We start from the raw sequence: 22837 nt of genomic DNA, 5'->3' as shown, positions 1-22837 counted from the left end.
CGGGCTCTAGGGGCTCGTGGGCTTCAGTAGTTGTGGCACGTGGGCTCAGTAGTTGTGGCACATGGGCTTAGTTGCTCCACGGCACGTGGGATCTTCCCGGACCAGGGCTTGAACCCATGTCCCCTGCATTGGCAGGTGGATTCTTAACCACTGCACCACCAGGGAAGCCCAACAAACACAACTTGTAATGGGGAAAATTTAGAAACACTCCTTTTTAAAATGGGGAACATTGATGGCCTCCTATTACTATTTCTGTTTAGTGTTGTACAGGCTCTCCTAGCCAATGTGAGAAGATAAAATCCATTAAAAGCATAAGAATTTTTTATTGAAATATAGTTGACATAGTGCTATACAACATTATGTTAGTTTCAGGTGCCCTAGATAGTGATTTGACATTTGCATACATTATGAAATGATCACCATGATAAGTCTAGTAACCATCTGTCCCCAGAGAAAGCTATTATAATGTTATTGACCATATTTCTTTTATTGTATATTACATTCCATTGGCTTACTTGTTTTATAACTGGAGGTTTGTACCTCTTAATTCCCATCACCTATATCATCCCCCCTCCCCTGGCAACAGCTGGTTTATTGTATATCTATGAGTCTTTTTCATTTTGTTTGTTTGATTGTTTTGTTTTTAAGATTCCACATATAAGTAAGACCATATGGTATTTATCTTTCTCTGTCTGACTTATTTCACTTAGCATAATACCCTCTAGATCCATCCATGTTGTTGCAAATGGCAAGATTTCATTATTTTTAATGGCTGGGTCATATTCCATTGTATGTATATATAGACTACATCGTCTTTATCCGTTCCTCTATCAATGGACACTTAGGTTGTTTCCATTTCTCAGCTATTGTAAATGACACTTCAGTGAACATTGGTGTGCATATACATTTTCGAATTAGTGTTTTTGTTTTCCTCAGGTAAATACCCAGAAGTGAAATTTCTGGATCATATGGTAGTTCTATTTTTAATTTTTTGAGGAACCTTCATATTGTTTTCCATAGTGGCTGCATCAATTTGTAATCCCACCAACAGTGCACAGGGTTCCCTTTCCTCTACATCCTCTCCAACATTTGTTATTTGTTGTCTTCTTTGATGATAGCCATTCTGACAGGTGTGAGGTGGTAGCTCATTGTAGTTTTGATTTGCATTTCCCTAATGATTAGTGATGTTGTGCATCTTTTCATGTGTCTGTTGGCTATCTGTGTGTCTTCTGTGGAAAAAATGTCTATTCAGGTCCTCTGCCCACTTTTTAATTTGGTTGTTCTTTTTCTTTGATGTTTGTTGGAGTTCTTTGTCTATTTTGGATATTAACTCCTTGTTGGATTATCATTTGCAAATGTCTTCTCCCATTCAGTGGACTGTCTTTTCATTTTGTTGATAGCTTCCTTTGCTGTGCTAAAGTTTGATGTGGTCCCATTTATTTTTGCTTTTGTTTCCCTTGCCTGAGGAGACAGTTCAAAAATATATGCTAAGACCAATGTCAAGGAGCATACTGCCTCTATTTTCTTTTAGAAGTTTTATGGTTTCAGGTCTTACGTTTAAGTCTTTAATCCATTTTGAGTTTATTTTTATATATGGTGTGAGAAAGTAGTCCAGTTTGATTCTTTTGCATATAGCTGTCCAGTTTTCCCAACATCCTTTATTGAAGAGGCTATTTTTCCCCATTGTATATTCTTGCCTCCTTTGTCATAGATTAATTGACCATATAAGCATGGGTCACCAGGGCTATATGCTCTAGGAGTGCCCTCTCTGTGGGTTGTGTGGGCCCTCCTGTTGTGGCTGACTACTCTGGGCATGCTGGTAGGTGGGGCAGCCCCTGGGGGAGTGTTGAGTGGGGCCATGGCTTGTGCCATCCTGCTGGTGGGTGGGGCTGGGTCACTACAGGACTGGCTGCTTGGTGTCGGGGGTGTCCCAGGACCCATGCTGGCCAGCTGGTGGGTGGGTAAGCTACTGGAGCTAATAGGCTAGAGGGAGTACTCCAAGTTAGCATTTGTCAACACCAGTGTCCTCCTGGTAGAAGGAGTTCCCCAAACTGGCTGCCACCAGCATCTGTGTCCCCAAGAGAGTCCCAGTTACCTCCTGCCTTTCTAGGAGGTTCTTCAAAATTAGCAAGTGGATCTGACCCAGGCTCCTTTAAAACTACTACCTACCTCTGTGCTGGAACTCAGAGTATGTGACATTTTGCATGTGCCCTTAAGAGTGGAATCTGTTTCCTGTAGTCCTCTGGCTCTCCTGCACATAAGCCCTGCTGCTTTTCAAAGCCAGATGTTCTGGGGGCTCATCTTCCTAGTGCAGGACCCCAAGGCTGAGAAGCCCAGTATGGGGGACTCTGATGCCTTGTTCTTGGGGATGACCTCTGTGGTTATGATTATCCTTCCTATTAGTGGGTCACTGACCTGAGGGGGGTGCTTCCTGACTATATCACATCTGCACCCCTCCTACCTGACTTGTTGTGGCTTCTTCTTTATATCTTTAGCTGTGGAAAATCTTTTCTGCTAGTCTTCATGTCATTCTGTTATAGTTTCTCTATAAGTTGTACTTTTGGTGTGTCCACGAGAGGAGGGAAGTTCAGGGTCTTCCTACTCCACCATCTTGGCCATCCACCAAAGGCATAAGAATTTTAAAGAAAAACACAAAACTGTCATTATTCACAAATTAGAACTTCTACAAAGAAAATCCAAAATAACACAGAGTATTAAAAATAATAAGGGGCTTCCCTGGTGGTGCAGTGGTTAAGAATCTGCCTGCCAATGCAGGGGACACAGGTTTGAGCCCTGGTCTGGGAAGATCCCACATGCTGCGGAGCAACTAAGCCCGTGCGCCACAACTACTGAGCCTGTGCTCTAGAGCCCGCGAGCCACAACTACTGAAGCCTGTGTGCCACAACTACTGAAGCCCATGTGCCTAGAGCCTGTGCTCTGCAACAAGAGAAGCCACCACAATGAGAAGCCCGTGCACTGCAACGAAGAGTAGCCCCCACTCTCAGCAGCTAGAGAAAACCCATGTGCAGCAGCGAAGACCCAATGCAGCCAAAAATTAAATAAATGAATAAATAAATAAATTTATATAAAAAAATAATAAGAAACCACAATGCAGTATTGCCTCACGCTGGTCAGAATGGCTATCATCAAAAAGTCTACAGATAATAAATGCTGGAGACGGTGTGGAGAAAAGGGAACCTTCCTGCGCTGTTGGTGGGAATGTAAATTGGTGCAGCCATTATAGAGAACAGTATGGAGGTTCCTTAAAAATCTAAAAATAGTTAACCATATGATCCTGTAATCCCACTCCTGGGCATATATCCGGAAAAGACAAAAACTCTAATTCAAAAAGATACATGCACCCCAGTGTTCATATCACCACTATTTACAATAGCCAAGACATGGAAACAAGTACCCATCAACATACGATGGGCTTAGCTCAGCCATAAAAAAGAATGAAATATTGCCTTTTGCAGCAACATGGATGGACCTAGAGAATATTATACTTAGTGAAGTAAGACAGAGAAAGACAAATATTATATGATACCACTTATATGTAGAATCTAAAAAATAATACAAATGAATCTATTTACAAAACAGAGATTTACAGACATAGGAAGCAAACTATGGTTACCAAAGTGGAAGGGAGGTGGGGAAGGATAAATTAGGAAAAAGGGATTAACAGATACAAACTACTATACATAAAGTAGGTAAGCAACAAGGATTTACTGTATAGCACAAGGAACTGTATTCAATATTTTATAATAACCTATAATGGAACATCTGAAATATATATATAAATATATATTTAGAAATATATTATAAATTAATATATGTATGTATACTTTATATATAAATAAAGCTGAACTACTGTGCTGTATACTTGAAACTAACACAATATTGTAAATCAACTATACTTCAATAAAATTGAAAAAAAATAGGGAATTCCCGGGCAGTCCAGTGGTTAGGACTATGCACTCTCACTGCCGAGGGCCCAGATTCAATCCCTGGCTGGGGAACTAAGTAAGATCCCACAAGCTGCATGGTGCGCCCCCCCAAAAAAGGGAGAGAGAGAGTAAAAAATAAGATATTGGCAAAGCTAGCTGTAACAGCAATATTCCAAAGTCAGTTGATTCTGTACACTCCAGTAACAAAGAGTTAGAAATTATAATTTTAAAAACATAATTTACCTTGTCAAAAATAACTATAAAGTATCTAGAAGTAAATCTAACAAGTTATGTAAGACCTATTTGGAGACTATTTTAATACTTTTTGAAAGACACTAAAGAGTCCCTAAATAAATGGAGAAATATCCTGTGTTCCCAGGCAGGAGGTTAGTCTCAGTTTCATAAGTATGTCAAGTCCCCCCAAATTGATCTATAAATTTAGTGGTATTCCATCGGATTTTTTTTTCTGGAACTGACAAACTGATTCTAAAATTTATATGGAAGCACATAATTATCAAGAATAGTTGACACCTCTGAAGAAAAATAATAAAGGGCTGAAGAGGGAATGAGGACTTGTCCTACAAATATCAAGAATTATTATAAAGTATAACCATGTAGTATTGGTATAGATATAGACAAACTGACCAGCAAGTCATAATACAAAGTCAAGAAACAGCACTAGACGTATAAAAATTTGATATACAACAGATGTGCTGTGCAGATCATCAAGGAAGGAAGAGCCATTCAGTAAATAGTATTGAGATGATTATATATGAGAAAAAATGACATTATATCCCTAACTCATACCGTATAAAAATAAATTTCAGGTATATCAAATACTTAAATGCAAAAGGCGAAACTTTGAAAAGAACTTATAGAAAGTATCTGTTTGACTTTGGGATAAGGAAGGATTTTTTTGGATAAGACACAGAAATGGTAGCCATAAAAGAAAGATTAATAAACCTAACTACATTAAAATTAAGAACTTTTGTTCATCACGAGACAGCCCCCCAAAATGAAAAAAACAATCCAAAACCTGGGTGAAGATATTTGCAATTGTATAATCAACAAGGGATTAGTATTCAACATATATACAAAGAAGTAATACAAATAAATAAGAGAAAGACAATCCAGTAGAAAAATGGGCAAAAATATGAACAGGTATTTCACAGAAGAGGATGCATGAATGAACCATAGGTATATGAAATGTTGTTGAACATAATTAGTAATAAGGGAAGTGCAAAATAAAACCACAGCAAATTGTCATTTTCTATCATTAGACTGACAAAAAATAAGAAATTTAGGGATTTCCGTGGCGGTCCAGTGGTTAAGACTCTGTACTTCCACTGTAGGGGACACAGGTTCGATCCCTGGTCAGAAAACTAAGATTCCGCCTGCCGTGTGGTGAGGCCAAAAAAAAAAATTTGAACAGTACCCAAATTTGGAGAGGATGTGGCTCAGTGGGAATTCTTGCACATCACTGCTGGAACTGTTAATAGTTTAAATAAATATTTAATATTCAGTAAATATTTATTAATATTAATAAATAAATAATAAATACTACTTTAGAATAGTTTGAAATTGTCCTATAGGGTGGAACATTTGCATATTTTACAATCCAGCATTTCCCTCCTGGATATAATATCTTTTGCCTGTGTGTACAAGGAGATATGTAGAAAAAAGCTCATAGTGACCATGTTTGTAACAACAAAAGCTGGAAATAATCCAGATGTCCAGCAATACGATAAAGAGTACATAAAATTGTAGCATATCAATACTCTGGAACATTATTCAGCAGTAGAAATGAGAAAAAAATTGCTACATGCAGCTGCATGGATGAATTTTAGGACCATGAAGTTAAGTGGAAAAAGTAGCACTAGAATACTGCATTATGGTAAAATTCCATTCATTTAAAGTTCAAAAACAAAGAAATTCAAACAGTATACTATTTGGGCAAGAACACGTAAGTGGTAAAAAAAAAAAAACCTCTTTTTAAAATTAAGTATATGATGAAACACAAAATTTAAGGTATGGTTAACCTTTAGTTGGGGAGATAAGTGGATTTGATAATGTCAGAATAGGTAGAAGAAAGCTATTGATGATGATCTAGCTGTTAGGTTTAGTGGTGGGCTCAAAGCGTTCAATCTATTTTTTGCTGTGTGATTTATATGTGTATATTATTTTATATGTATTAAGTATCATACTAAAGTAATATATTTGTTTTTCAGAAATCTGCCTGAACCTTCGAGATCCTCCAACTAATATAATTATCATTCCAGAAGAGCAGGTGAAACCAGAATGGAGATTGCCAAAATTAAACCACTGTTTTATCTCAAGGTAAAATAGCTTCTTGTAAAATATCTCAAATATTAATTTTCAGTGTTAGTTACTGAAACAATGTATTGTAATTTGCTCAGAATCTACCCAAAATTATGCTGTAGCAGTTAGATAGATATGCATTTTCAGTCATATTTGCAGAATGCTTTTTCACTATTTAAAAATACAATATCTATTTAATAATTTTGCTTTTTTTAGATCAGAACTGGATGATATGCCAGAAAATAGTATCTGTGATGTTATTGGCGTTTTAGTTTTTGTAGGAAGAGTCCAGCGGTCAAAAAAGAAGGGTAAGCTTTTGATATTGAAAGTCATAAAAAGTATTTCAGTGAATAATTCTGTGTTCATATGTGCATAATCAGTTACCTTCATTTATTCTAACATTCTATCCATATAGAAAGCCGTGAAGATTTTTGGTCATATCGCTGGATTCACATTGCTGATGGGACTTCCGAACAACCATTTATAGTGGAACTGTTTTCTACATCTCAGCCAGAAGTCTTTGAAAAAATTTACCCAAGTACTCAGTTTCAATATTTTTATCATTTTATTTTTGGAAGTGGGGGCATTAACTTAAAAAAATGATAGAGTATACTGACTTACTTACAGAATGCCATGATATTGAGTTAGCAAATTCAAGCAGTCTGATAGCATGTTTAAGTTTTTTCTATATTAATATTATAATTGGTATTAACAGATATTAACCACCTTCTGGTTTTCTATTCAGAATTAATTTGGGATTGAAACTAGTTTTTCAGAAAACAGGTGCTCTTATCAATTCCCATTTTTAGCATTTTAGGCATAAAAACTTAAAATTCAGTGAAATGAAAACATAGATAGTCCGTTTCCTTTGTATCCATTTGGAAATTGACTTAGTAGACCCCATTAAACACAATGAAGTCTTTACTAATGTAGAATTAAGTAGTAGAGGATTGGCATACTGTGGAATTAAATAATGACAGTGGTAAGTATGACGTCATTTGAGTATGGAATTAATATTAGGTTGGTGGTGTTATACCAGCTGGTCAATATTTTACTTAATTTGGTGTTGATTTTTTCCACTACTTTATTTATTTGAAGACATTTTAAGTATGTACTATCATGTGTTTTATATAACAAGTTAGTCTTCAGATCTACTATGATAAGGATAAAAGTATATCTAATACTTTTTAACAACTTCAGTGAATTTTTCCTTGTTTGAATTTATAACATAAAGCTATTTTAGGTATTGGTGTGCTATTTTCCTATTTTCCAAATGATTATGTGAATAAAATGCTGATTGTTAAGGGCTTGCCAACATTGGGGAAATTCCCAATCTTGACTACACGTATTTCTTTAATGAGTAACAAGATAGAAATTGTAGAATATCAGGAGACCTAGAGACCATATACAGGGCTGTTCTGCTACCCCTTTATTCTCTGTTGTAAAACAGTATTACACACCATTCGTATATTACCTCATTAGAATCCACCCTCTGCTTGTGAGATTAAATTTTTAAAATATATATGAGTAGAACTGAACATCACCCCAACTTTTATTGGAGGAGAGGGCAGAAAGAGAGTTTTGGCCAAAACCAAGGCATGGGCCTCCAAGGTAAGTGGGGCCATGACCTTTCATATAACTTCTCTCAGGTCACAGATGATTGGTAGTGATGATCCCTGATAACAATTTAGATGGGCTTTAGGGCCAGGTCCCTCTCTCTTTGTAGCCACTTTAAACAACAAACTGACACAGGTTTTGGATAACAATTTTTCACAGAAATGTTGCCATCCATGCACGTTCTATTTCTTGTGAAAATGTGAAATATATCTTTTAAGAAAGGTTTGTATGGACCTTGGTGAGATTTACTCTAGTACAATAGTTGACAACAATCACAATTCATTTTCATCTTTTGACCAAGAGTGAAGGAAAAAACTCATAAAATAAATGGTGAGTATTAAGGGGGCTTCAGGCCTATGAAGGGGAACATGACCAAGTGTCTTCTGGAATAATACCAGAATCCTTTGGTAGTAGGGCATCTTGTTTACTTTTGACTAAGGAAAGTGAAGAACTAAGGGGAAGTAATTTTGAGTGTTTACTATATACCAGTTGCTCATAGATATTATCTCAGTTTGTATTCCCAGTTACCTTTTAAACAAGTGATGTTTTTACAAATTTACGGTTGAGGAAACAAAGGTCCAGAGGGATGTGAAACAGCCGGGTGTTAGGTCCAAATGTCTGATTTTTAACAACCATGAAATTAGAATTAGAGGTATTCTTATATCAAAATCTTTAGTCATGAATACTCACATCTTTGTATAGTTTTTGAATTAAAGGAAAAGTGATATAAGTCAAGAGAATTATTCTTGGTCATTTGAAGAGATTTTCTTTATTTTCATTGCTACAAAATAAAGAACTAGTAAATGTGAGATACAGGAAACAAATTTATAGATATTATCATGCTCTAGGGAAATATTTATTCTCAAATGAGAGCTTACTGTTGATATGAAATTACGAGTATTTATATTTATTTCTTTATTTCCTAATTTGAAGACCATAAATGTTTTGGCATGCAGTGAGTTAAAATTTTAAAAATATTGTTGGATAAGTAAACTTTACCTAAATAACCTGATAGTTGAAAACAGTTGATAGCTTTTGAAAGTAGTTGGTCTGAAAACATTATAATCTCATTTTCAGGAATTCTTTTTAGTCTATCCAGTTGGTTAGCAAGGCAAACAGAAAATAATAGGTGGTTTAAGCCCTGTCCTTGAGGCTTAAAGTCTAATTAAGATAAACAGAAGTAAAACACTCGCATAAGCGAATTCAAATTAATATTGTGTAGCCCTATCTGATGGAAGGAGTCAGAGTAATTCAGGGATCAATGTTAGATTGGGTTAATCAGTGGAAGCATCATGGAGGAACTCAACTTTTTTCTCTGTAGGAGATAACTACTCACATTCAGTTGTGTGGCCAATTAGAAAGACTCTTGCAGTCTTCAACTGTCCAGCAAGCAGTGACTTCAGTTAGGTGTGGCCCTTGTACTTTCTAAAGGAAAAGTTAAGTGTTAGATCCTTTATTTAAAGGAAAAGATTAAGTGTTAGATCTTTGTTGCTCCAAGTGTGGTCAAAGGACTGGTAGCACTAGTATCACCCAGGAGCTCATTAGAGGTGGAAAATCTCAGGCCCTACACTAAAACTACTTTAGTATGAATTTGCATTTTAACAATTGTCCTAGGCGATTGCTTAGTTCATTAAACTTTGAGAAGCACTCTGTTAGATCCTGATCTTGGTATTCCCATTTGAAATGCAGAAATAATTTCATAAGTGTTTTCATTTTCTACAGTGACACATTTCATGTGTACACAGTTGAAAGTTGTCAGAAATGACAGTCAAGTACCTAAACTGCTTTACCTTACTACTACAAATGAGAGTTGCATGTTTATTATTGGTGAGCAATTTCTTTGTATATACTTTATTGGAAATATAATGTATTTTCTCTTCATTAAATTAACTTTTCTATTATAAGATTCAACCACAAGATAGCTTTCTTTTGAACTCCTTTCTCACTATAAGAATGGTTTAAGAAAGAATATTTAGCCTATGAAATCTATTGCTTCCAGATTATTTACAGTTAGAGCAATGATTTTGTGACTTACTGAAGAATTTTGTTTATGTCCTTTGGTTAACTTTAATTCCTGCTTGATGTAAGAAATTAGATAATCATAAATTGCTTCATAGATTGAAGACTGTTGGGCCCTGTATCACAATATGGATTCAATTAACAACAGTTTTTAAATATTAAATAAAACAAAAACGTGCATTAAATTTTGGTCCCACATTTTACTTATATAGCAAGAAAAGTCTCACTACTTATCTACAAGTATACTATTTTTTCTCTATTCCCTCGGATAAGGGGGGCAAAATAATAAAGATAAAAGTTTTCGGATGAGTGAGGGAGTACTATGGAATGATGTATTTACTAGAATGCTACCATGTTGGTAATTAGGAAATTTGTCAAAAGAAGAGTCCTAGGAAAGATGTAACACGCATCTTTGTCCATACCTCATTTTATAAATATGAATACTATCAGATCTAATATATATTAATAATATCAGATGTGAATGACACTTTTAAGTATGTTTCAAAAACATGAACTTAAATGCTGAGCTATATTCATAGGCAATTTAGTTAATACATGATGTCATACCTTCAGGTTAAAACATAATCAATTTTCTAAGAAGTTGCTAACCAGTTGGATAGTTAGCAAAAGCCAGACTATTAGTTTTCTTTTTCTTCTGGCTTTTCGGTGTCCTGTAGACAGTTACAGTTTAGTCCACGTAAACAAATATGTCTGATTTCCTTCTTGACTTAGGATTTGTTAACTGATAATTTTCATATGCATATTCAGTATAATTATCTGCTACATAGTGAATAAGTTAACTTCTTTTCTTGGTGCTATAAGAATGATTTTATATTAAACTGTTTTTATACCCAAAGAAGTCCAGGCGGTTTATTACAGTGAGTTGTCTTTTTTTTTTTATTCCTCATATTTTTGCACTTTATCCTTCCTGCAAGAAGATCATAGAGGCCAGCCGTATGCCAACAATACCAAGGTAAAAAACTTTATTCAGTGGATTAAAACAAAGACCAATTCTGAGGAACTGAAGAACACTGTTATTGGTGGATATTACCCCTATCCACCAGTGCCAGAAACATTTTCGAAGTATAATATTTCTGTTAAAGGTACTGATGTAATTGCTAGTCCCTTATATGTTTATATGTGATATGTACGGTATATGCCATATCAGTTAGTCATCTTTATTCTTTAATGGGAGTGAGCCAAAGTGTAGCAACACTCACTGGTAATACTTTGATCTTTATCAAGATCTAAAAACATATGTCATGACCCATAAAGGTTATTATTTTGATTTTATTAGACTGCAAGAAAAGAAGGAGTTTGAATAGACTATGACTAAATGGAGGTAATATCTTGATTTAAGGTCATTGAGATCAAATCTGAGTTGGTAGTTCCCAACTCCTATAACACTACTTAGACTAAAGATATCAGAGGAGACACTGGACAATTTGATACCAAGGTACTGACAGCTGTATTAGGCCACTCTTGTGGAATGATATATAGACATCCCTTGGTGTCCGCAGGGCATTGGTTCAAGGAGCCCCCGTGGATACCAAAATCTGCAGATGCTCGAGTCCCTTATATAAAATGGCTCAGTACAATGAATACAATAGGCCCTTTATATCTGCAGGTTTGCAAAACCTGTGGATATGGAGGGCCAACTGTGTATTGGATATAACACAATTGAGCTCTACCTTTAAATAAAAATGATACCAAAATCAGTGAGATTCAGAATAAGTATTAATGAGAGGCCTAACATTATTTTAGTAGAATTAAGATATGACAGTGGAAAACTTCAACATAAGTATATTATTTTTGAAAAGCTATGGGATAATGCATGGTTTTGGAAAAAAGAGAAACTTTGAAATACTGACCTATCATCATCTAAATATTGACACCCTCCTGTACTTCATAATGCCAGCAATCATCATCTAAATATTGACACCGTCCTGTACTCATAATGCCAGCAATATGTAGTATATGCTGTAAATAGCATATAGAATACAGAAAATATTAAACAAAATGTGTGTTTCTATGCAGTGGCTAGGAAACACTTTATAGTTTGAAGTATGATATATAAATTACGTTCAATATGTAAAATTTCTGTTTCAAATTAAGAGCCAGACTAGAAGGCTGTATCACAGTTTAACTGACAAATGTGTTTTGCCAATTTTACCGAAATTACATAAGGGATTGCCAAATATAAACACAAAGTCTCACATATTTAAGTTATGTAGCAAGTTTATAATTTTCATGTTGTGAAATTACATTGCAAATCTAATTGTTATTTTTGTCATTTCAGTTCTTTAAAGCTTACAGTTTCCTTGGAATTACTCTTTTGCAGTTGAGTCGTTCTTCACAGCTATAAGTGAAGTGAGGAAGGAGATTGAAGACTTGCAGTATAGGGAACAAAAGCGCATTGCAATTCAGGGGATAATTACTGTTATAAAGTATGTCCCCTATAGCGGTGCAACTGAAAGTGCCTCAACATCTGAAACACTACGGGTATGGTGCCAGAGAATTAATAGTATATCTCTGAAAGCACTGTGTGTATAATCACAACTGGTATCTTGTAAATTTCATTCAGAACTCACATGTATTAACTCTTAATGATGTAAACCTAAAAGGAAAAAAAAATCATTTTTAGTTTGTTTCCTTTTTATGTCATTTATTTTGGAGCAGTCTGGGCTGCCCTCAAAACTTGGTATCTTGGGCTTCCCTGGTGGCGCAGTGGTTGAGAATCCGCCTGCCGATGCAGGGGGCACGGGTTCGTGCCCCAAACCGGGAAGATCCCACATGCCGCGGAGCGGTTGGGCCCGTGAGCCATGGCCGCTGAGCCTGTGCGTCCGGAGCCTGTGCTCCGCAACGGGAGAGGCCACAACAGTGAGAGGCCCGCGTACCACAAAAAAAAAAAAAAAAAAAACTTGGTATCTTGTTTTCGTTTTCTGTGTAATATGAGCCTATCATGATTGTCTTTATTTAAATTTCCAGGTGGTATATATGATTATGTTTTTTTCCTTCCTTTTGTCTAGGCCAAAGGTATAGGCACACTCCCACCAGAAGTTTTTAGCTCTATTGTCAGTCTTGGCAGTTCTACCCAGGTTCTATAAGAGGTAGCAATGACTCTTGTAGGATAAATGCTACAGAAGAGGCCACTTCTAGAATCTAGGCAAAATCAAGACAAATAAGTTATTTTTTCCATGAGCTTATCTTTTTAAAAGTTATTTCTAAGATTACTGTTCTTATGGAAATAAGCATCTAATCCAACTTTACAGTTATACTAATATAAGGACTTTTATCTTATTAAAATATTTTAATAGCAGATAGATTAAGATAAATCAACTTTATAAAAGCATTGTTACGATTGCAAAGTTTTGTCACAATCTTAAGTTATGAAAAATGGGTAAACTAAAATTATAGATTCTTTTAAGAGAGAAATAATTTTTGTGAATCAGTTTTAAACGTTTTCTTCAAATTTTTGGTTTTAGAATGTTAACCGACCCTCAACATCCCAAGCAGCTAGAAGAGAAAGTCAAAGTCAAGAAAGAGATGGAAAACCTCAAGATGATGGTCCTGTGAGTTCTCAGCGTTGTCATACTACATCTGCAAGTTTGAGCCCTCCCAAGAAAAAAAGAACTCTACAAGGGCCATGTGCCAAACCGTAAGTCATTTGTATTAAGTATATACATGGCATATACTTTTTAATTTGTTTATATCCTGTAAAATGAGCAATTCTACTAGAAGTTGTATTAGTTTTCTAGGGCTGCCAAAGTCCAAGACCAAGATATAGGCAGGGTGGGTTCCCTCTGAGGGCTATGAGGAAGAATCTGTTCCATGCATTTCCCCTAGCTTCTAGTGGTTTAGTGGCAATCTTTAGCATTCCTTGGCTTATGGAAGTATCACCCCAATCTCTGCCTTCATCTTCACATGGCATTCTCCTTGTGTGTATATGTGTCCAAATTTTTCTTTAAGGACACCAGCCATACTGGATTAGGGACCCAATCTGGAGTACTGGTCTACTTTAGTATGAACTCATCTAAAGCAATTACAACCAAATAAAGTCATATTCTTAGGGTCATTGAAGACGTAATTGGTTACATATTGGTAGTCAGAGTGATATTTGGTGGGGACATAATTCAATCCATAACAGTCTGCCCTCTAAAAATTCATGTCCTTCTCACATGCAAAATACATTCATCCCATCACAACATCCCCAAAAGTCTTAATCTATACCAACATCAACTCTTAAGTCCTAAATATCATGTAAATCATGTATGGATGAGATGCAGGGTAATTCATCCTGGGGCAAAATTCTTTTCCATCTATGAACCCATGAAACTAGACATGTTTCATTCTGTCCAAAATACAATGGTGGGACAGACATAGGACAGGTATTCCCATTTCAAAAGGGAGAAACTGGAAATAAGGGTGTTATGGGTCACAGAAACCTTGTTGAAACCTAATGAGGCAAATTCCATTTGGCATTAAGGCCCCAGAATTATCCTCCCTGGCAGAATACTGTGTCCTCTGGGCCCACTGGGATGGCAGCCCCACCCCCTTGGCACTGAATGGTGGTCTTGCACTCTGGAACTGGGAAGGTGGCCCTGCCCTCTAGAACTGAGGAAATGGCCTCACCCTCAGGGTCTTTTTCCCTTTTCTTGAAGAATAATACTTGATCACAGCTGGTTATCTCTAGCAGCTCATTTCCTGACTGTAGAATCCCAGACATCCGATGGAATTGCATTCCTTCATTTCTTCCCACCTATGTTTCTTTCAGTCAAAGCTAACAGCATGCCTACTGAGATGGTTGACTGGATCCACAAATCACAGTCTCTTGGGCAAATGGTTATCTAGCAATGCCTTTAGTGTTCTTTCCAAAGCAAGCTTTCTTATGTTTTGCAATATGGATAGACTTAGAATTTTCCAAGTATTGAAATTCTGGTTCTTTTTTTCTTAACAATTCCTTTTTCAACTTTTCTCTCCCCTTTCATATGTTACTATAAGCAGCAAGGAGAAACCAGGCTGTGCCTTCAATACTTTGCTTAGAAATCTCTTCATCCAAATATGCAAGTTCATCACATACAAGTTTCACTTTCCATCCAACAGAACACAGTTCAGCCATGTCCTCTGCCACTTTATATCAAGGATTATCTTTCATCCAGTTTCCAATAACACATTCCTTATTTCTGTCTGAGACCTCACCAGAAGCACCTTTTACATTAATGTATCTAGTTCTGTTCATGACGATGAGTGTATTCTCTAAGACTACAGAAACTTTCTCTACAGCTCTTTTCTTTCTGAGTCCTCAACAGAGTCTCCTTCAAAATCCATACTTCTACCAACATTCTCTTCAAGGCTATTTAGGCTTTTTTCTGTTATGCACCTCAAAACTCTTCCAGCCTGCACTTAATAACCAATTCCAAGCCACTTCCACGTTTTTATGTATTTGTTACAGCAGCACACCACTTCCTGGTACCAAAATCTATTAATTTTCTAGGGCTGCTGTAACAAAGTACCAGAAACTGTTTGGCTTATACTGTCAGCAGGGTGGAATCCTTTTGTGGGCTGTGAGGAAGAATCTGCCCCATGCCTCAGCCCTAGCATCTGGTGGTTTGCTAGCCATCTTTGGCTTTCCTTGGCTTGTAGAAACATCACTCCAATCTGTATCTGTGTCCAAATTTCCCCTTTTGATAAGGACATCAGTCATGTTGGACTAGGGGCCCACCCTAATCCAACATGACCTCATCTTACCTAATTACATCTTCAGTGACCCTATATCTAAATAAGGTCACATTCCGAGGTACTGGTGGTTAGGACTTCAACATGAATTTTGAGGAGATGTGGTTAGGACTTCAACATGAATTTTGAGGAGACATAATTCAACTCATAACAGAAGCTCTCTTATCTGCCATGCTCAGCATGGACTAATTGAATGTGAGTTTAAAAAGGGGAATTACAAAAAATAAACATTTTTGCCTCTCTTTTTTTTATTCTATGGATAAGAGAGATCATACAGTATTTGTCTTTCCCAGTCTGACTTATTCCACTTAGCATAATAACCTCAGGGTCCATCCATGTTGTCACAAATGACAAGATTTCATCTTTTTTATGGCTGAGGAGTATTCCATTGTATATATCACATCTTTATCCATCCATCTGTTGATGGGCACTTAGGTTGTTTCCATATCTTGGCTACTGCAAATAATGCTGCTGAGAACATAGGGGTGCATATATCTTTTCAAATTAGTGTTTTCGTATTCTTTTGATAAATACCTAGAAGTGAGCTAGCTGGATCATACAGTAGTTCTGTTAATTTTTTGAGGAATCTCCATACTGTTTTCCATAGTGCCTGCACCAATTTACATTCTGACCAATAATGTAGGAGTGTTCCCTTTTCTCCACATCCTCACCAACACTTGTTATTTGTTGTCTTTTTGATAATAGCCATTCTGACAGGTGTGAAGGTGTGAGGTGATATCTCACTGTGGCTTTCATTTGCATTTCCCTGATAATTAGTGATGTTGAACATCTTTTCATGTGCCTGTTGGCCACCTGTATGTTTTCTTTGGAACAATATCTATTCATGTCCTCTGCCCATTTTTTAATTGGATTGTTTGGTTTTTTGAGGCTGAGTTGTATTAGTTTTTTAATATATTTTGGATATTAACCCTTTATGGGATATGTGATTTGCAAATATCTTCTCTCATTTGGTAGGTTGTCTTTTCATTTTATTAATGGTTTCCTTTGCTGTGCAGAAGCTTTTTAGTTTGATGTAGTCCCAATTGTATTTATTTTTGGTTTTGTTTCCCTTCCCTGAGGAGACCTACCTAGAAAGATAATGCTAAGACCGATGTCAAAGAACGTACTGCCAATGTCGTCTTCTAGGAGTTTTATGGTCTCAGGGCCTAAATTCAATTCACTTACCCATTTTGTGTTGATTTTTGTGTGTGGTGTGAGATTATGGTCCATTTTCATTTTTTTTGCACGTGGCTGTCCAGTTTTCCCAACACCATTTATTGAAGAGATCCCTTCCCCCACTGTATATACTTTTGCTCCTTTGTTATAAATTAATTGTTCATTTATGTATGAGTTTATTTCTGCTATCTCAATTCTATTTCATTGATTTATATATCAGTTTTTCTACAAATACCATGCTGTTTTGATTATTATAGCTGTGTAATATAGTTTGAAATCAGGAAGTATGATACCTCCAGCTTTGTTCTTTTTTCTCATGATTGCTTTGGTTATTCGCGGTCTGTTTTGGTTCCCAAATAACTTTTAGAATTCTTTGCTCTATTTATGTGAAAAATGCCTTTGGGATTTTGATAGGGATGGCAGTGAATCTGTAAATTGCTTTAGGTGATATGGACATTTAAAATTAGGAAGTGTTCCCTCCTCTTCAATTTTTTGGAAGAGTTTGAGAAGGATAAGTATTAAATCCTCTTTGAATGTTTGATAGAATTCACCTGTGAAGCTGTCTGGTCCTGGATTTTTGTTTTGGGGGGAGGTTTTTGATTACTGTTTCAATCACTTTACTAGTGATCAGTCTATTCAGATTTTCTATTTCTTCTTGATTCAGTCTTGGAAGGTTGTATGATTCTAAGAACTTGTCCATTTCTTCTGGGTTGTTCAATTTGTTGGCATATAACTGTTTCGTAATATTCTCTTATAAGCCTTAGTATTTCTGTGGTATCTGTTGTTATTTCTCCTCTTCCATTTTTTTAAAATTTATTTTTATTTATTTTGGCTGCCTTGGGTCTTTGTTGCTGTGCACGGGCTTTCTCTAGTTGTGGCGAGCGGGGGCTACTCTTCATTGCAGTGAGTGGGCTTCTCATGTGGTGGCTTCTCTTGTTGCAGAGCACGGGCTCTGGAACGCAGGCTCAGTAGTTGTGGCACACGGGCTTAGTTGCTCCGCGGCATATGGGATCTTCCCAGACCAGGGATCAAACCCATGTCCCCTGCAATGATTCTTAATCATTGCATCACCAGGGAAGTCCCTCCTCTTCCATTTTTTATTTTATTTATCAGAGTCTTCTCTTTTTTTCTTAGTCTGGCTAAATGTTTCTCAATTTTGTTTATCTTTTCAGAGAACTGGCTCTGTTGGGTTGATCTTTTCTATTGATTTTTGTTTTTAGTCTCTATTTCATTTATTTCTGCTCTGATCTTTATTACTTCCTTCCATCTACTGACTTTGGGCTTCATTTGTTCTTCTTTTTCTACTTCCTCTAGATGTAGGGTTAAATTATTTATTTGGTATTTTTCTTGTTTCTTGAGGTAAGCCTGTATTGCTGTAAACTTCCATCTTAGTACCACTTTTGCCGCATCCCTTAGATTTTGCTTTGTTGAATTTTCATTTGGATTTGTTGTCAGGTATTTTTTGATTTCTCCTTTGATTTCATCACTGACCCAATAGTTGTTCATTAGCATGTTGTTCAGTATCCACACATTTGTGATTTTTTTAGCTTTCTTCTTGTAGTTGGTTTCTAGTTTCATACTATTTTGATCAGAAAAGATACTTACGAAAAGATATAATTTCAAATCTTTTAAAATTTATTGAGAGTTGTTTTGGGTTCCAATATATGGTCTGTCCTTGAGAAAGTTTCCCATGCACTTGAGAAAAATGTGTTTTCTGCAGCATTTGGATGGAATGTTCTATACAAATCTATCAAATCCATCTGGTCTGATATTTCAGTTAAGGCTACTGTTTTCTTGTTGACTTTCTGTCCGAATGATCTATCCATTGATGTTAAGTGGGATGTTAAAGTTCCCTACTATTATTGTGTTGCTGTCAATTTCTCCTTTTAAATTTGTTGATAATTGCTTTCTGTATTTTGGTGGTCCTAATGTTAGGTGCATATATATTAATCACCATTATGTCTTCTTGATGAATTGTCCACTTTATCATTATATACTGTCCATTGTCTATTGTTACCTGTTTTGGCTTGAAGTCTATTTTGTCTGATGTGAGTGTGGCTATACCTGCTTTCTTTTGGCTGCAATTTGCTTGAAGAATCATCTTCCATTCCTTTACTTTGAGTTTATGTTTGTCCTTAGAGCCAAGATGAGTCTCCTGGAGGCAGCATATAATTGTGTCTTGTTTTTTAATCCATCCAGCCACTCTGTCTTTTGCCTCATGAATTCAACCCATTTACATTTAGGGTGATTATTGATAGATGAGGACTTAGTACTGTGATTTATTCTTTTGTTTTCTGGTTGCTCTATATCTCCATTATTTCTTTTTCCTTGTATTTCAATCTACCATTTTGGTTCAGTGATTTTCTATGATGTTTTTCTCAGTTTCCTCTTTTTTATGTTTTGTGTCTCTGCTTTAGTCTTTTTGTTTGTTTGTTTTGTTTTTTGTGGTACGCGGGCCTCTCACTGTTGTGGCCTTTCCCGTTGCGGAGCACAGGCTCCGGACGCGCAGGCTCAGTGGCCATGGCTCACAGGCCCAGCCGCTCCGCGGCATGTGGGATCTTCCCGGACCGGGGCATGAACCCATGTCCCCTGCATCGGCAGGCGGACTCCCAACCACTGCACCACCAGGGAAGCCTGTGTCTCTGCTTTAGATTTATGTTTTATGTATTAGGTTTGTATACAACATTTCATAGATAAAATAGTTCCTTTTCTGCTGATAGCATCTTATCTTCATTTACCTATATAAGTTACATCCGTTTCCTCATCCCTGTTCATGTTTTTGTTTCTCAAGTTACCCCTCTTTATGTTGTGAGTTTGTTACCAAATTGAAATAGCTATAGTTATGTTTTCTTCTTTTTTCCCCTTTCACCTTTATGCTATAATAAAACGTTAAAAAACCTATTCTGGGGACTTCCCTGGTAGTCCAGTGGTTAAGACTCTGCGCTCCCAACACAGGGGGCACGGGTGCAATCCCTGGTCAGGGAGCTAAGATCCCACGTGCCATGAGACATGGCCTAAACCTAAAAAATTTAAAAAAACAAAAACAAAAAACCTATTCTGATATAGAGTTACAGTTTTCTGATTCTGTCTATTTATTACCTTACTCAAAGTTTTGTGTCCTTTTTTGCCTTTTTGTTTCTGGTAGAAGAGTTCCTTTCAACATTTCTCATAAGGCAGATCTAGTGTTAATGAGCTCCCTCAGCTTTGTTTGGGAAACTTTATTTCTCCTTCATATCTGAATGATAACTTTGCTGGATAGAGTATTCTTGGGTGACAGTTTTTATCTTTCAGTATTTTGAGAATGTCATTCAACTCCCTCCACTGACCTGTGGAGTTTCTGCTAAGAAATCTGCTGATAGCCTAATGTGGGTTCCTTTGTGGGTTACCATCATTTTCCCCCTGCCTTTAAAATTCTTTCTGTGTCATTGACTCTTGGCAGTTTTAGTATAAGGGGTCTTGGAGAAGGTCTTTTTTGCATTGAGGCAATTAGGTTTTCTCTTAGCTTCATGGACTTGTATATCTACTTCCTTTCCCAGACTTGGGAAATTTTCAGCTATTATTTCTTTAAATAAACTCTCTGCTCCCTTCTCCCTCTCTTATCCTTCTGGGATGTCCATTACCCTACTATTGCCCTTCCTAAAAGGGTCAGCTAGTTCTCATAGAATTTACTCATTAAAAAATATATATTAATTCTCTTTCCTCTTCTACTTGTATCATTTCTATATTTCTGTCTTCAAGCTCACTAATTCTTTCTTGCATGTGGTCTGCTCTATTCCCAGTGCTTTGTAATGCATTCTTCAACTTGTTTACTGAGTTCTTCAGCTCCAGAATTTCTGATTGGTTCGTTTTAGTTTCAGTCTCTTTGGTAAAGTATTCCTTTTGTTCATTAATTTTATTTCTGAACTCATTGAACTTTCTGAGTTTTCTTGTAGCTTATTGAGTTTTATAATAGCCATTTTGAATTTTCTATCAGTTAGAACACAATATTCTGTGATTTTCAGTTTGGTTTCTGGAGAATTGTCATTTTCTTTTTGTGGTACAGTGTTACTGTGGTTCTTCATAGTGCTTGATGAGTTGTTCCTCTGCTAGCTTATTTCAAGTGGCAAACACCTTTCTTCTTTAGGTAAAGCTTTTGTTTTCTTGTTTCTAACAATTCAGCAGGTTAGGCCCTTCTTTTATCTTCCAGTAGGTGGTGCTATACCACAAGTTTTTGGTTTCTCTTACCTGAGCTGCCTCTGGTTATGTTTGAAAGTCAGCACTTTCCACTTTCTACTGCCTCCGTCAGAGGTATCAGCCAGTGCCCTAGTTGTCGCTGCTTATGCCTCCAGTGTCGTTGGTGCCATGCTGCTGCTGGTGTGGCTGGTGTCACTGCCTGGCGCACCAGGATGGTGGACAATTCTGCTATGTTTAGGACCTCCTGAGTTGCAGGCACTCCCACTGCAGGATGGGGGATAGTTCAGGTGGAACAGGAACCTCTGCTGTGTTTAGTATTGTCAGGTTTGAGGACTCTGCCGCTGTAAGCAGGGGGCAAGGAGAGAGAGTCATGGGCACCTCCATAGCTGGAGAGACAGGGTCCTGGACCCTACTGCCACTGCTGCCCAGTTATCTGTGGCTGTGGGCACCACTGCAGCCAGGAGGCCAGAGTTGTATTCACTGCCTCTCCTGTCGCTACTGGGTTTTCTGGGACTACAGGTTCAATTGCCATGGCTGGGGGACCAGGACTGCAGGTACCACCTCCACTGTTCCCCAAGTTCCACCTCCTCTGTGTGTTCTAGTCCACCCACCTTTAGGTGTACAGATATGTGGAATTCTCCAGTGTCCTGGTGTGCTGGGCAGAGGCACTTTTGTTGAGTCGTGAATGTTTTACTGATAGTAGATAGAAGGAGAGAGACAAAGAGAGTGTCTCCCTTTGCCATGATGCTGATATCACTCTCCATTCACTTTTTTTTTTTTTTTTTTTTTTTTTTTTGCGGTATGCGGGCCTCTCACTGTTGTGGCCTCTCCCGTTGCGGAGCACAGGCTCCGGACGCACAGGCTCCGCGGCCATGGCTCACGGGCTTAGCCGCTCCGCGGCACGTGGGATCTTCCCGGACCAGGGCACGAACCCGTGTCTCCTGCATCGGCAGGCGGATTCTCAACCACTGCACCACCAGGGAAGCCCTCCATTCACTTTTAATGGAGTTAATGATACAGATGGTCCCCAACTTATGATGGTTCAACTTATGATTTTTCAACTTTACAATGATACGAAAGCAATACACATTCAGTAGAAACCATACTTTAATTTCCGAATTTTGATCTTTTCCCAGGCTAGTGATATGCAGTACTATACTCTCCTGTGATGTGGGGCAGTGACAGTGAGCCACAGCTCCCAGTCAGTCATGCAATCACAAGGGTAAACAACTGATACACTTAAAATCATTCTGTACCCAGACAACCATTCTGTTTTTCACTTTCAATACAGTATTCAATAAATTACATGAGATATGCAACACTTTATTATAACATTAGCTTTGTGTTTGGTGATTTTGCCAAACTGTAGGCTATTTTTGTAAGTGTTCTGAGCATGTTTAAGGTAGGTGAGGCTAAGCTATGATGTTTGATAGGTTAAGTGAATTAAATTCATTCTTAAGTTACAGTATTTTCAACTTACAGTGGGTTTATTGGGATTTAACCCCATCATAAGTTGAAGAAGATATGTATTTGGGGCTTATATCAATTTTTATACTATTTGCTTAATCAAATAGTTTTAATTATTCAATTTCCCCTCTTTTAATTTGATAGGTATATATTCTTCAGTGGTCACGCTATAAATTACAACCTGAACACTTGACTTATTGCAGTTAAATACAAATTATTTTACCATTTCCTGATAATGCTAAATCCTTAGAACACTTCAATTACATTTGTCTCCATTTTCATTATTTTTGCCTTGTATTTTAATTCTACATATATTTTAAATTCTGTAGGACATTATTAGTATAGTTTTTCTTATATGGTTAGCTTTCAGTTATATTTAACCA

General features: G+C 37.0%; 1 protein-coding gene across 2 annotated transcripts in view; it reads left to right on the top strand.

The window, feature by feature from the left end:
* RADX (RPA1 related single stranded DNA binding protein, X-linked) overlaps window positions 1–22837 on the top strand; it is a 67610-nt gene that overhangs the window by 14711 nt on the left and 30062 nt on the right. Inside the window, exons 4-10 of one of the 2 annotated variants that reach the window (XM_059051362.2) lie at window positions 6176–6284; window positions 6483–6574; window positions 6682–6804; window positions 9606–9710; window positions 10841–11005; window positions 12244–12404; window positions 13388–13560. In XM_059051362.2, coding sequence (XP_058907345.1) covers window positions 6176–6284; window positions 6483–6574; window positions 6682–6804; window positions 9606–9710; window positions 10841–11005; window positions 12244–12404; window positions 13388–13560 — 928 coding nt within the window. Of the gene's footprint in view, window positions 1–6175; window positions 6285–6482; window positions 6575–6681; window positions 6805–9605; window positions 9711–10837; window positions 11006–12243; window positions 12405–13387; window positions 13561–22837 lie in introns of both variants that reach the window. The other variant, XM_067024020.1, reaches the window with a different exon arrangement.

The sequence above is a fragment of the Kogia breviceps genome, chromosome X (genome assembly GCF_026419965.1).
Source record: "Kogia breviceps isolate mKogBre1 chromosome X, mKogBre1 haplotype 1, whole genome shotgun sequence".
NCBI lineage: Eukaryota > Metazoa > Chordata > Mammalia > Artiodactyla > Physeteridae > Kogia > Kogia breviceps.
The sequence above is the reverse complement of the archived record's forward strand: the minus strand, read 5'-3'. Positions and strand labels throughout refer to the sequence as shown.